This window comes from Trachurus trachurus (genome assembly GCF_905171665.1).
Source record: "Trachurus trachurus genome assembly, chromosome: 16".
Lineage (NCBI taxonomy): Eukaryota > Metazoa > Chordata > Actinopteri > Carangiformes > Carangidae > Trachurus > Trachurus trachurus.
In genome coordinates this window covers 4,047,875-4,062,579 of record NC_139902.1, presented here as the reverse complement: position 1 = coordinate 4,062,579, position 14,705 = coordinate 4,047,875, and the positions used below count along the sequence as shown (strand labels likewise).

At 42.5% G+C, this 14,705-nt stretch overlaps 1 protein-coding gene across 1 annotated transcript in view; it reads left to right on the top strand.

Annotated features, from left to right (window-relative positions):
- Window positions 1-12,694: 12,694 nt before the first annotated feature.
- cspg5a (chondroitin sulfate proteoglycan 5a) overlaps window positions 12,695-14,705 on the top strand; it is a gene marked incomplete at its 3' end in the record, with an annotated part of 72,000 nt that continues 69,989 nt past the window's right edge. The window contains exon 1 of the mRNA XM_083988864.1: window positions 12,695-12,805. Coding sequence (XP_083844990.1) covers window positions 12,709-12,805 — 97 coding nt within the window. The 5' untranslated portion in view covers window positions 12,695-12,708. The remainder of the gene's footprint in view (window positions 12,806-14,705) is intronic.

Here is a 14,705-nt window from a genome sequence, read left to right as displayed (position 1 = left end):
GGCTGAAAATGTGAATATCCAGATACAAGAAACTCAGCAGTGTACTTCAGAGCTGTACTTGAGTCCACCATGTAAACTCTTGGTTGTAAAGATGTGTGCAACTTCAGATGATGAGTCTCAGGCCTTCCTCTGCGTCCTCTCCTCCTCCTCCACCACTCTCTGACTACTCGGTGCAGTCTTTTGTGGGTGAAGGTCTGTTTGGGAAAGTGGCCGAGTGCGTTAGCCGTTAACAGTGGCTGTGATGATAATCGAGGACAGCAACTTAACACCTGAGGTGCAGCAACAGGAAGATTAGGAGTGATGTGTATGAGGGTTTTTAATTTTCACAAAGCCTCAAAAGTGCTTAACGTTTTAAATCACCGTCTCATACGTTGCCCATCCTTAAAGAGCTGAAGGCTTTTGATTCAGACAGATTCAACTTTGTCAGGTTCAACTGTCGCTTTTTCGACAGCAGTGTTTTCCTTGACGCTAGGCAAAAATCTGCATGATTGCTTGGAGAGACCATCCCACTGTCTCTCTGCATCAGGTATGAGCCACCTCCCACACCTGCTACACCACAGCTAATATGAAGAGCATGCTGGAGCTGTATGGGTACCAATATATTTTCACATATGCACTTTCCAATAAGATTTACTTTCCATGTCCCCAGCCAATAACATCTATGGATACAGGTCTATGAGTAACTGCAGATGTAGGTTGGTGGCCCTGTGAGAATGGTATAAGCTCCCACTAATTAATCAGCCAGCTGGTTTAATCGTCTGATTTAGCCTAAATCTTTCTCAGTCATATCAGCACTATGTGTTGCAGGTGAACTGCAAACTGCCTGGGTTCACTTTAGAAATTATGTCCTTGCATTGGTTGATCCATAAGAGAAAAGTAATATTGTGTTATGTTTATTCCGTCTTTTGGTTATCAGTAGGATTGAAGGTCGCATGTGAAAAGAAAGTGTAATTATTCATTATAGCAGTTCATTTTATCTACTTAACATTTTCTGAGAGTTTACTGCAGTGCTGCACTGAGGCCATTTTGAAAAATAAGTGGGCTGACAAACAGCCTTATTGTATTGGAATGTATTCAGCTGCATTAAAATGTGATGTGTTTCTATTTCTGTTCTACTGACTGTAAGTAACTCATTTGCCCTGATATAACACTGTAGCTTAGATCTTAGGGTTTTGGCCTGGAGCCACCAGGAAGGATTCAGATATATCAACTGATGTGATGTGCACCACCACCTGACCCAACATGATTTATTCATGACTTCAGATGGCCACTGCACTGCAGCTCCTGAGGAATCTAGGAATTGTACTTGCAGATTTAAAGCTTGACAACATCATGTTGGTGGACCACGCCAAGCAGCCATTCAAGATTAAGGTGACAGACTTTGGCCGGGCCCATTTTATCTGGCAGACAGTGATGGACTCTTGTCTACAGGCCCGCTGTTACAGGTAAGTAACCGGCAACACTGCAGAATGGTTCTGGTTTTAAGTTTGTGCATCCAAAGCAGCCATCCAAAATATATTTTTAGAAATAAATGAATGCTAATAATCATAGGGCTTTCTTGCACATAGACGATAGACATGTGATCGCTGGGCTGCACTGTTGCAGAGCTGTATGTGGGCCGTGCACTACTGTACCTCCAGTAGTTGCAAGTAAGATGTGGTGTTATAATTTAAATTTATTAAAAGTTTCTGTGATAAAGCTTGGGAATTAGCACCCAAAGTAAAACAACCTTATACCATTACATAAGATATTCTATTATTAGTTCCAGGATGGGTCAATTTTCTACATCAGTGCTCAAACATACACTCCAGTTGCTCAGAGCGCTTGCCAGGCAAGACTAAGTACTGAAGCAGCTTGGGTTTAAAAAGTAAGAAAAGTCTAACGAAAAATTAATCATCAAAATATACTGTATCTAATATATCTAACTCATTAACATATTGCATCTCAAGCAGTACTGTAAAAACAACCAACAACTTGAGATTTAAGCTAGTCGGTAGCTAGTTTAAGGCTAGTTGTTCTCTTCAACTTGCAGTGTTTTTGCTGAGATAACCTGCCTTCATTCTCCTCTATCCGACTCAAAAAAAGTAGTCTAATCCTGCAAGAAAGTGATTAGAGCAATTCTGAAAATGTAAAACAACACTTCAGACTTGATACTGTGGTACCACATTTATATGTATCCCACCAAGATGTTGTGTGTTGCACATCTCTCTATATAGCTGTCCTTTTTTGTTTCTATCTTGTGTTTGTGCCAGATGAGGTAAATCAAATATTATTTCTCCTCAGATGCCATTTGAATGTGAACAAACCAGCAGGACTAAGAGCTACTTCAACTCCCTGGATGACCTGGATTTTTAGCTCCAACAAATTTTAAAAAGTGTGTCAGTGAGAGTCAATGAGATTTTACTGACCTTTGTGATTTTTTTCTGATTCAGATCAGACCACCTTGTTATCTCCCAGATGAAGACAACATGTCACCATTTGGACTTTTGCTGGCCACTAGATGCCATTTTTAAGTGTTGCCTTCTTTGTCCTGTGTTTGCACACCTGTTTCTTATCTAGGTTAATCATGTGTTCATCCGTTGTCATGGTGTCACAGCGTCTAAACCCTGTTTCTTGGTTTGGTTCTTGTTGAGTCTTTGTTGAAAACCCTGTGAGTAGCTATGTCTCTGATTAGCTGTTTGACTTGACTAACCCTGGTTTTTGGACAGTTTGTTTTACCTTAAGGATTCTATGTTGGTTGTATAATACACTTTCTAATCTATTTTTGGTTGTACCTTGTTGACGGACAGTCGTGCCATTTCCTGAGTGCTCTTTGTTGTGCTCTCTTGGACTAAGTAATTTGAATTTTTTGCCATTTTTTGCATGTGCTTTTGTTCCACCGTGCCTTTTATTTGCTCCGTACTTGCATCAACCTCGGTTCCTGGTAGTTCAAGGATTTATCAATCAGCTTTCTACCATGAGTCCAGGGTCTAAAGCTCATGGTGTGACACAATGTGGCAGAAATCAAGGACCAGAAGAACTTTTTGGATTTGCTGAAGGAAATGTTTCATCTGGACCTTGATGAACAAATAACACCCAGCCATCTCCATGAGTGACCTTGTTGAGAGCTACCCAGGGGCGGAGTGGGGCACCAAAATCTACCGGGAAAATTCTGACCGCACCGGCCCATCGGCCCAACCCCCCCCCCCCCCCACACACACACACACACACACACACACCATTTACATATTTCTGTACCGCTCACGGCTCAAACAGAGCTATATGTCATTCTATATGGCAAAATATATGAGTGCCAGAAGCAAAAAAAAAATGTGGGTGAAACAACTTAATTGGGGGTCTGCGGGTCCTCCCCCAGAAAATTTTTTGTAAAGGCTACACCATTTCCCATATTCTGGTGCATTTTAACCAATACATCCATGAATGTGAAAGAGCTGCAATTAGTGCCTCCCAAGCAGATTTAGCCTACTTAACACTGCTGACCATAACATTACATCCAGTCATGTTTACTCCTTTATTTCCCCCTTCTCAACTACTCTACAAATGGATTTTACTGACAGCGCGCTGCAAACGCCACGGTTTCGTTTCGGGTCTTGTCCTACTCACCAACATGCTTCGGTGCCCATGGAGAAGACAGAGCAGCTGCTGCTGTGATGTGAGAGGTTCCGGCTCGTAACGGTACCGCGGTCCGCGTACCGCCGCCCCCTGGCCCACTTACAGTAAAGCACGGACTTTGTTGTCTTGTTAAATTAATATAACTTATAGATAACGTAACACACGGGCAGGACTGATAAGGTTTGCTGGGTAGCTTCCGTGAGTCGTTCTGTTTTTAGCCGCAGCCGCTAGTTTAATGATAACTTTAACAGTGACAGGCTGACGCATTTCCCATGAGGCTTTGCACCATTCTACATTACTTTAAGAACAAACAAACTAATTAAATTGCTGGTTATTTTATATTTTGTGGTCATGGAGGTTTTGTAACATTGAAGTAAAATAATTATATAAAGATAGGAGGCTAAACAAAAATCATTTATAGGCTGGATTGATGAGAGTCTGATTCACTATCGCAACCATGAGTGAGAGGTAGAGAGACATGAAGGGGTACAAATAATGGGTGGACTTCTAATGTGGTATAGAGGTAGAGCTTGGAGATTATCATGAGGTCTTGTGATTACAGTTACTTTTAACTCATGATCACCACACGGCCACGCAGAGCAGCTTGCGGGCCGGCTCACTTGGGTTTATTGGCCGCCGGCCGACCGGGAAATCTCCCGGTCCTCCCGATGGCCACTCCGCCCCTGGAGCTACCCCATCAGCTTCTTGTAAGTCTACATTAAGATGCTGTATGTGGAGTCTCTCTGATGACATAAATAAATGGAGTTACTGGACCTAATCATTTTCTTCAGGTGTGAAATCATGCTGCGACGTGATGGAGATCTGTCGGGATCAGGTTCAGTCAGTCCAACAGCCATGGCTGGACCTCCATGCCTCCACCAGCACCTCCTCCTCCTCCCAGCTTCTTCCCTCACAAGGTAAGGACACTGCCCATCACCTATTAGAGGATTCTGTTCTGCACAGGCGACGTTAAATCAGCAATGAAAATGTCTGTCTGAAAAGGAAGGGGAGCGTACCTATGTTCCCCGGGTTCTATGTTCCGCCATAGGGGAATATAGGACCCTCTTGCTGAAAAAGGGTCCTATGTTCCCCACTGTTGCCGGGGAACATAGGACCCTTTTTCAAAAAAAGAGTCCTATGTTCCCCGCTGTTGCTGGTTGATGGACTCTCTCCACTTATCTGGACTCTCTCTATCTATCTGGCCTGTCTAGCCTCTACCTGGTCTTTTTACTAAACTTAACCAACTCCTTTCTTTATTGCCTAAACCCAACCAATGGGACAATTCCACTTCTCACTCAAAGTCACAACTCAACTTGTCACTCAAAAATAGGCAAAAATCTGCAACGTCACAACTCCACTTCCAGGTATGGCAAAAAATTGCATGTTCCCGGTGTCCTTTTGGGGAAAAGCGGGGAACATAGGACCCTCTTTCTAAAATGTTCCCCGGTCCGGACACAGCGGGGAACATAGGACCCTTTAGGGGAAAAGCGGGGAACATAGGACCCTTTTTTAGAAAAAGGGTTCTATGTTCCCCGGTCCCATACTAAGTGGGGGACATAGGACCCCGGGGAACATAGGCATGACCCCAAAGAAAGCTAGGCTGCCTCAAGTCAAGGAGTTCAAGTATGTCAGGGTCTTTTTCATGAGTGAGCGTAGGATGGAGTGAGGGATCAACAGACAAATAAGAGCAGTATCAGCAGTAACATAACAACATAACATATTATGCTAATGTTTTTTCAGACAATTTGTATCATGCTTGTATATCAGCAGTGTTTTGTGTGTGAGTGTGACTGTACACTCATTGTATGTAGAGTGAGAGTGGAGTAATTTTTTTGGTTAAGACAGAAGTAGGAGGGGCTGATTATGAAGTCGGGGGACAAACGGTTTATTTCTGCTCTGGTTAGCAAACACAGCTGACTCCACCCTCACAGCCCAGGAATAGAAAGTAAAAACGAGAGCAGATGAAATGAAAAATCAGGAGAACAGATGAATGAATGAAAGAAGGATTGAAAACAAGGTAAAAGGTAAATGTGAATGGTTGTTGGAGCTAATCAGGCTCCTATCGTTATACACCCCATATCAAAACCTGAATGGATGAAAATGGAGTGAGTGAATTTTAATTGCGTTGCTCAAGTGAAAAGGATGAGGGTGAGGTCATGCGTTGTTTTGAACATCAGGAAACTGGTATTGCCACTGATTTCCTGCATTAATTCAATTACAATTCACAAGGTCCCAATTAGATTCAGTATCAGTGAGGAGATATTTCATCAGTTTTTCTCTGATATGTCAGGAGCCCAGAACTACTGCTGGAACCCTCTAACCTGGTGCATGTGAACGATGTTAATGTTTGCACGAGGAATTGGTCCCAAAACAGTGACAGTAGTGTACGTTTTGTTCAACATGACTGTTGAAATATTTTCCTCTCAGCAAAGCATGACTCAGTTATTCAACTCTGTCGGGGCTTTGGGAGCAATCAGTTTCAACAACACTGTGTGGGTGTTTATGTAATAGATGGTGCATTGAATGTAAATGTTAAAATTACCCTCTAATTTCCTTTCTCTAATGTTTGGGGTTTGTATTATAAAGAACAGTTATGTGTTGTTGTTTTTTTTTCAATTTAAGTTTAGGTTGATTTAATTTTTAGTTTAATCATTAGTTAATTTCAGTGCAGAGATGTGTTTTGACTGTTTTGGCCTTCAGAGTTTCTGTAGGGGGGAGTGTTGCTCATGGCATGTTGATTACAACTTGGATTCAAAGCCAGAAACATCATGTACGCTTTATCTCTATATCCATATTTATGGAATGAGGAACAGAGAATTGGACTGCAACTTGTGAAATGTAAAACGGTTTTGGCAATTTATTATATTTCCACTGAATTTCACAATCATTTGGAGCATTTCACTGTACATACGGCTTTGCTCTTGGCTGTTGGCTTTTTTGAATTTAAATGAGTGTCATGTTTCTTACAATGTACCTGCTTAAAGTAGGGAGTACTCCACAGGCAGTACTGAGAGGAGGAACCATTACAGCATGCAAGTGTTAAAATAGAAAATCCAAGTGTGTCCTTTTGCATTAAACCAGGACACAGCATCTCATTTCCATATGTGCAGCGATGGCGTCCGTATGAATCAAGTTCTCATTAGCACACAATTTTTAGAGGGTGAACTAATGAGACTTGATACAATTTAATCTGCACGTATAGAGATATAGGTCATAAAATAACCTCAGGTCTGTTGTTACACTCTTGTGTTGTGTTGGTTCGAGGAAGCTCCAGTTGTCAGGACTGTGAACAATGGAACAAGAGTGAATTCACACTAGTGAGCAATTTGATTTATGGGTCATTCTACTGACAATATGAGAGGTTTTCTTTAGCAGCATTAAACGTTTTTTTTTTTTTTGCTGCTGTCACGCCACTGTTTCTGGTTTTGATGAAGACATATGGCACAAAGCTGCTGCTAATTACTTCACAATATATATTCCACAAGGAAAAGCTCAACCTTTGTTATTCTTTATACACTAGCAATGAAAAACAATAAAATATAATCAGCAGAGCAGCAGTGAATCACAGAGATCTTATTGTAACTGACAGTGACTGGTTCAACTCCAGCCAAGATGAATGTGCTTCCCTGTTTGTTCAACTTTATTAGAACCTTTTTTATTTTTATTGCCTGCAAAATGAAAGCAGAGGGAGGAAGGATGAATAATATCATCATTTGTTATATTATATTTATTATATTACATGTCATGATTTGATTCCCTCTGTGCTGCAGTGCCATGTAGGCAGCGGGGGGCGGGGGGTCATGTTTTGGGGGTGTACGAGAGGGATTAAATGGCGCTAATCCGTGTTTTGATGAGCACTGTCCCCAATTTGATATCACTAAAGCTTTTGGCGTGGACCGACACAACAACAGCACGTGACCCTGAGATGTACATGATATCTGTGAGAGGCATTAACCCCAAAAATAGAGGGTTAGTCAAACTGCCCAACACTAGGCTGACATTCAGGTTGTGTGTGTGTTATGTGTGTGTTCAGTGGAGGTGAAGACCTCGAGCCTCAGTATCAGTTCACATCCTGTTTCCTATCTCCAGCTGTGTCGCTGCGTTCCCTGTGTCTGATCCCAGCAAAGCAGATTCTTGAATATTGGAGCCACATTTACATTTTGACTTAGCATGCAGAAACAAGTTGATTGACACATAATGAATCAACCATAAGGTAAATGATAAATTCATTGTCTTTAGGTTTTATTCTGCAGAATGCCTTTATTGATCAGTGACAAAGCAGAGAAACATTTGCAGTCTTTTGAGCCCATGTTCTATCCATCTTAATCCTTTGGCTTCCTGGTCCCTCCCAGATGAAATGTTCAAAGCTCCATATTTTACACCTTCCCATTGTTTCATTTGAAGTGTTGAGCCATAAGAAGATATATCTGTGGTTTTAAGGACCAAAACCATCTCAGTGTAGTTTTACATCTCTCTCAGCTTCTCTCTGGAGCTGTAGTGATCCCAGGTCAGTGTCAGCCAATGAGAAGAGAGGAGCCTCTGAGCCTTAGCTGACTGTTTTCTCCATGATAGAATAATAATATAGCAGAATTCAGGTAAAATACTCATAGAAACTAAATCCTTTTAGTGTTTGATAGTGTTGTGACATCACAAAGTCACAGGAAGTCCTGACAGCTGGTTTTAAGTCTCAGTTTCTGAATACAGGCTGTGTGCATTTCTCTGTGGACTGAGGCTTTGATACTTTAGTAGAACCTAGAGCTGCTTTATAATCACACTACACATGGACATCTACCTTTATACTGTATGGAGCTTTAACACAAACATCTACCTTTACACTGTATGGAGCTTTAATACAAACATCTACCTTTATACTGTATGGAGCTTTAATACAAACATCTACCTTTATACTGTATGGAGCTTTAACACAAACATCTACCTTTATACTGTACCAGAAATTCCATTTTGTCAAAAATGAAAACGTAGAAGTACATTGAAAACACTGAATATGTTTTGAACTGGCACAAACAATTTGAAGCCTCTTTTTTTTCTTACATTTTTACATTTCAAATATGATATTAACCAAACGATTAATCTTCATGTTGATGGACAAACTATTAATCCAAAAGCAGCCTACATGTAAATTGTGGCCTCTAAAGTTTTATGTTTAGTTATATGTGGCAGAGTTGGTTTGTTGATTCTTTTAGCCCAAAACTGTCTCATGTTCGAAATATTGTAATGTTCAAACATTTGTTGTTCACATAGATTCAGTCTGACTTACTCTGATGTGACTTTTCTTTTGGCACCAACAAGTCAAACTTCACTTATTTGGCCAAACAGCTCGTCATCTATAAGGATTGTCACAAAATTGAGTGCAGAGGTTCAGGGTTTCACTGTGATCTTGAAAGAATGTGACTTGATCCTCTGTCTTTTCCTCCAGCTCCACATGAGGTTCACAGTCCCGGTTTAAAGTGAAACATCTCAGTAACCATCGGATGGATATTTGTTTCCGATGGCCGCGGACTCTGGTCTTATTGAGTGTTAATAAGTATTGATTGTGAGAGTGGGACAACAGTGGGACGAAATGAGGGAGAGATACCACTTTATTAGATTTGGATGGGATGACTTTTTCCAGTCAAACTTAGAAGGCACGCAAACAAAATCTCCCTGAGATGAAAGTTCATAACAGACGGAAACGACTTTGGTTATTACTCCTCCGTCCATCGTCACTGTCAGATAATATTGGTATCATGGAGCGGAGCAGATGAGAGCAGAAATCAGGAGGAGGGTCGGTTGTGAGAATGTTATCTCATTGTGCTCATGATGAATAAACCAGAAGTCGTATAGATCTGGGCACGAGGCAGACGGAGAGACGACAGGTGAAGTCAAGGTTTTCTGGCAGGATGTTTTTGGGGTCTGAGTGACACACATTTTTTGTACAGTGTTCCCAAAACATTTCCTCTGCCAGAGAGAGAGAGAAAAAGAGAGAGACAGACCATATTTTATATTATTTAAATGGAAGACACCAAACTGTCCTGGTGACCTACTTTTCACAACAATCCACCCAGCACATTTTCTCTGCTGCGAAACATTTGGATTCCTCTTTATATATATTTATATATAGCGCTCTGGAAAAAAATAAGAGACCACTTTCACAAATGTTTCTTAAAAGCATCTCTACATGTATGACAGTCATTATTTTATTTTATTTTATTTTTTAAACTCATTCTACTTAATGAGACAATGATGAGGTCATCACTGGGATTAAACATTGACATTATCCCACAAAAACTGATTTATAAACTCTTCCTGAGTTAAAATATTCTTGCTGTGTTCTTCAGGAATAAATATGAACATGTTTTCTTTGCATTATTATTATTATTATTATTATTCAAGGTCTGAAAAGACTTGATATTTCTGTTATTTAGACTAGTTTAGTCATTTTCAGCCAATAAAAGCTCTAAATGACAATATTTTTGTTTCAGTTTTGGGAGAAATGTTGTCGGTAGTTGATAGAATAAAACAATTTTTTTTAAATTTAATTTTACTTACTGTAAACGCATACCTATAGTAAAACCAGAGAAACTGATCATTTTTCTCTTAATTTTTTTCCAGAGCTTGTATGTGTGTGTGTGTGTGTGTGTGTGTGTGTGTGTGTGTGGCACTGCTGCTGCTTCCATGTGCACATGTACACATCAACAACAACCAACTGCTAGCAGACACACACACACACACACACACACACACACACACACACACACACACACACACACACACACACATGCATCCACACAAAACCTCTCCTGTTGCCCTGCCCCTCTCTCTTCCTTTATGCTTTTTTTGTGTGAGTGTGTGTGGAAGAATGCCCCACGACCCCCACCGCCATCATTACCCCCGGGGCCCTTGGGTATTCATCACCATGTGTATCACCCCCCCATTTACCCCTCCATCAGTCCCCCATACACACCCTCCTTTCATCCAGACACCCTCCCATACTCTCCTCTCCCCCCCTTTTGTTTGCTTCTCTGTGTCACACCATTAAACAAAGCTGGTTGTTTTGACAGCATCAAACACCACACTTCTTATTTTATTTTATTTTATTTTTTTCTACATAGTCTTACGTAAACTGCCTCATTCTCCGTGACACTCACAAAGACACGCAAGGAAGTTAAGTTCCAGAGAAACAGAGTGATCTCCCTTGGGAAAGAAGGGGAAAAAAAGGTAGAGAAGTGGCCAAAGTGTGTGCACTCCCATTGAGATCCAACACTTTCAGATGAATAGCACATGACGGAAAGCTTTGAGAGAGGAGGAGGGAGGGAAGTGAGGGAGAGGAGGAGGAGGAGTGAGGGAAGTGAGGGAGAGGAGGAGTGGCAGAGTTTAGGGAAAGAAAAAAAAGTGGAAGATACAGAAGGAAATGAAGGGGGAAGAAGTTAAAGTCTCAGAGGAAGAGAGAGAAAATCAGATGGAGGAAAGAGGAAGACGAGTTTAGTAGGAGTGTAAAGGAGGACAAGTGAAAAAAGAGAAAAGGATGGAAACCTCTTTAAAAGATGCCAGAGAAAAGACAAAAGAAGTAATATGTAATATGAATAAGAAAGTGGGGAGGAAAAAGAGGATAAATGCCTTTTAAAGAGATGACAAAAAGTCTGAGGAGGAGAAAGAGGTGGAATAATCAAAACAGGAAAAAAGATGGAGACGAGGAGGAGGCAGGAAGTGTCTTCAGAATGATCAGGAATATTTTTGCAGAAAGTAAAGTAAGGATAGAGAGAACAGGCAGAGAAGTGCAGAGGAGTTTTGGGAGAGGAAAATATGAGGAGGAAGAGGAGGGGAAAGATGATGGAAGATGACAGGAATTTTAAGGAAGAGGAAGGATGCAGATGAGGTAATAAACAAAAACTAAGAAAGAATTTAAGATTTTGTAGATTAAAATTAAGAGATTGTATAGAGAAGGTTAACATGGAGGAGGAGAAGGAGAACTGCCCATGGAAAGGAGGGAGGAAGGCAGATGAAGAAGATGAAAGAAGGAAGGAACTTTTAGAAAGGAAGGATAGGAGAAAGGGGAAACAGAAAACATCTCTGGAGCAGGAAAAAAAGTTTTCAAAAGTCTTGGGAAAGGTTTGAGGCAGGTGAAAAGATCTGAGATGATTTGAGAAAAGAGGGGGAGGAGGATGAAGATGGATGACTCTTTGTAAGAAGAGAGGAGGTAGAAGGAGAGAAAAGGTGGAAAGATATGACGGAAGAGATGATAGAGGGGCAATGGGATTTAGGAAGTATCTGAGGGATGGGAAGGATGGAGATAAGAGGAGGCAGATGGAGGGAGAGGAGCGATTGATAGGGAGAGGAAAAGTAGGTTACTGTAATAAAGTCTTGGAAGATGAAGTGAGGAAGAAGAGGAGGAGAAATGTCTGAAGAAGGACAAAAAAAAGTCTGAGGAGGAGGAGGCGGTGAAGGACAAACAAGCAGGAAAAGTTTTCGGAAGGATGGAGAGAGGAGGAGGGGGAGGAGAAGGGATGCCTTGGGAACATGAGGGAGGGGAGGGGAGGGAGGAGGGATGAAGAGGATGGGGGGCGGAGGAGGAGGAAAGGGAAGGGGGGGCATCAACAATCCTTTTTTCCCTCCTCCCCAGATGATGAGGAGGAGAAGGCTGCCGAGCGCGCTCCACTCCGCCGTGCGTCCCAGTGCCCAAAGCACCGAGCCTCTCTGAGCCAAACCGAACCGAGCCGAGCCGAACCGAGCCACGGCGTGCTCCCCCCGCCTCCTCCACCAACACTACTACTACTACTACCACGACTGTTACCGCCACCTCCACCACCACCTCCTCCACCCCACCCTCGCTTCGCCATCTCCGCCCGCTGTTGTAAAGCGATGGAGCCGTAGGCAGCCTCAGTGCCGAGCCGAGCCGAGCCGAGCGGAGCGGAGACAGCGGAGACCAGGCGGCTATGGAGGAGGCTGGAGTCTAGACTGCACGCGAACCAACAGAGCCACCGGTCCGGATTACTTTTGGCCACATTTAGTGAAGTGTAGCGCCTCTATCAGAACAGGGACTTTGTGTTTTTTTCTTCTTTTTTTCTTTCCATCTGAGGCCACCACCGCTCGCTGAGGATGCAGGCGAAGGAGACGAGCCTCTGCACGGGATGCTGGAGACTAACGCTGCTGTCGTGCGTCCTGGCTCTGCACTTGATCCCGCCGGCTGTCCACGGTAAGAAGCTGCCCTCAGCTGTGCACTTGAACCATGCAGCCGGTTTTTATTTGATAATGTTAGTAATATTTTGCTGCAGCGGCAGCAGCGGCAGCAGCAGCAGCAGCAGCAGCATGTCCTCTCTGTGGTACCTAAACACACTCCCACAGGGCAGCCAGAAAGGAGGTCAGTGAGGCTCGGATTGTAGGTTAGGAAGCTCTCAACGCTCAACTGGTATTAAAAGTCCATTGCCCAAGACAATTTGGTGCCATTAGCTTAAACACCTGGATATTTTCTGATCAAAGCAAAACACATTTTGCAGAATCTGTCACCCCCCCAAAAAATGTAGATAATACACATTTACATGTGGACTACAGCAGAGAAGCTCCTCGGTGTCACTCTGCAGGGTGATCACAGGAATGTCCACATTTCATATCTATTTCACATGGATGCCCATATGTCATGATTAAACCACGAAGGGCTCATTATTGATCACCGAGTGTCTGCAGGGACACTAAAATGCCACAGGAGACCCAAAAAAAGGCAAAACCCAAAATTAGGTCACGATAAAGACACAATTAGACAATCAACGCTCCTATGGATATTATAGAGACACCAGAGGGGAGGTAACAATGGGGTCAGTGTGAACCCTTTGGACACCACAGACACATTTGCAAGACATGATATTATGATTATGAATTAAAATATTCGATTCCTCATAGGAAGAAGTGATATTATAGATGGAGGATTAAATATGCAATAAGGTCACAATGAGCTCAGAGATATGGCAGACACTGAGAGTGATTATTCAGGGTTAAAAAAAAAAAAGTAGGACATGATAGTAACATCTTTAGAAGGCAACACAGCAAAAAAAAAAAAAAAGAGGTCAGTAAATCAAGAGTCCGGGGGGTGCAGACTGACTGTGAGACACTGAAGGAACATTACAGGAGGAGTGAGGGAGGTTTGTGGCGGTGACAGCGTCCAGTCGATGCTGGAAACCGGGTCCGGATCCCCGGAGGCGCACTGGCACTACAGCGACACAAAGGCGAGGATTAGGGCTGTAGGGGGGGAGAGAGGGGGGGAGGGAGGGTGATGAATAATTCATGAAGGGATCTGAACGGACATTCTGATACACAGAAAGAGAAAGAGAAAAAAAACACACCGGAGTAAACATAAAAAAAAAAGACACGGACTCTCTCTCTCTTTCTCTCAGTGTCTCTTTGTCTGAGATTCATTGCGCATGGCGGGCTACATTACTGTCAGATTAATAATGCAGGAGCGTGCACGAGATGAAATCGCTCTGGCGTTATAATCTAATATAATCTGGCTGATTCTTTTCATCGCACTGCCTCCAATTCACCGGCTGAGATGTGATTGCAAATTGGAGTCCAAAAACCATCATGTTCTCTTTTTTATTGTGTGTGTATGCGTGTGTGTGTGTGTTTTATTTGGAGCTGAAAGAAAATCTGACATCAGTGCAGAACATCCAAGAGCAGTGATCTCTGTCAGCTGCAGCTGAGCCTCAGTGTCCAGCCCTCGCTCCATCTCCCCTCTGAAATGTATTACGTTGATGTTTTGTATTATTTTCTTTTATTAAGTGGCGGGTGCATTCTCTTCCCTGTGGCAGCAATCTAAGACATGAGCTCATCTGAGCAGTTTTTAAAGGCCTTGCCTGTGTGGTGTGGTGTGATGTGATGTGTGTGTGAAAATGAGATAATTGGCCTCGGCTCTCGTGCAGGAACAGTTCCGACTTTGGGAAATGTGCCAGTTTGCTTTCTTGAGAGTTAGATGAGAAGATCAATACCACTCTGGTGGCTAATATGAAGCGACTGGCAGCAGGTGGTCGTGTTAGCTGCAGGAGCAAACAGCCTGGCTCTGTCAAAAGATTAGAAAAGACACTAATAACACTTCAACTAAGACT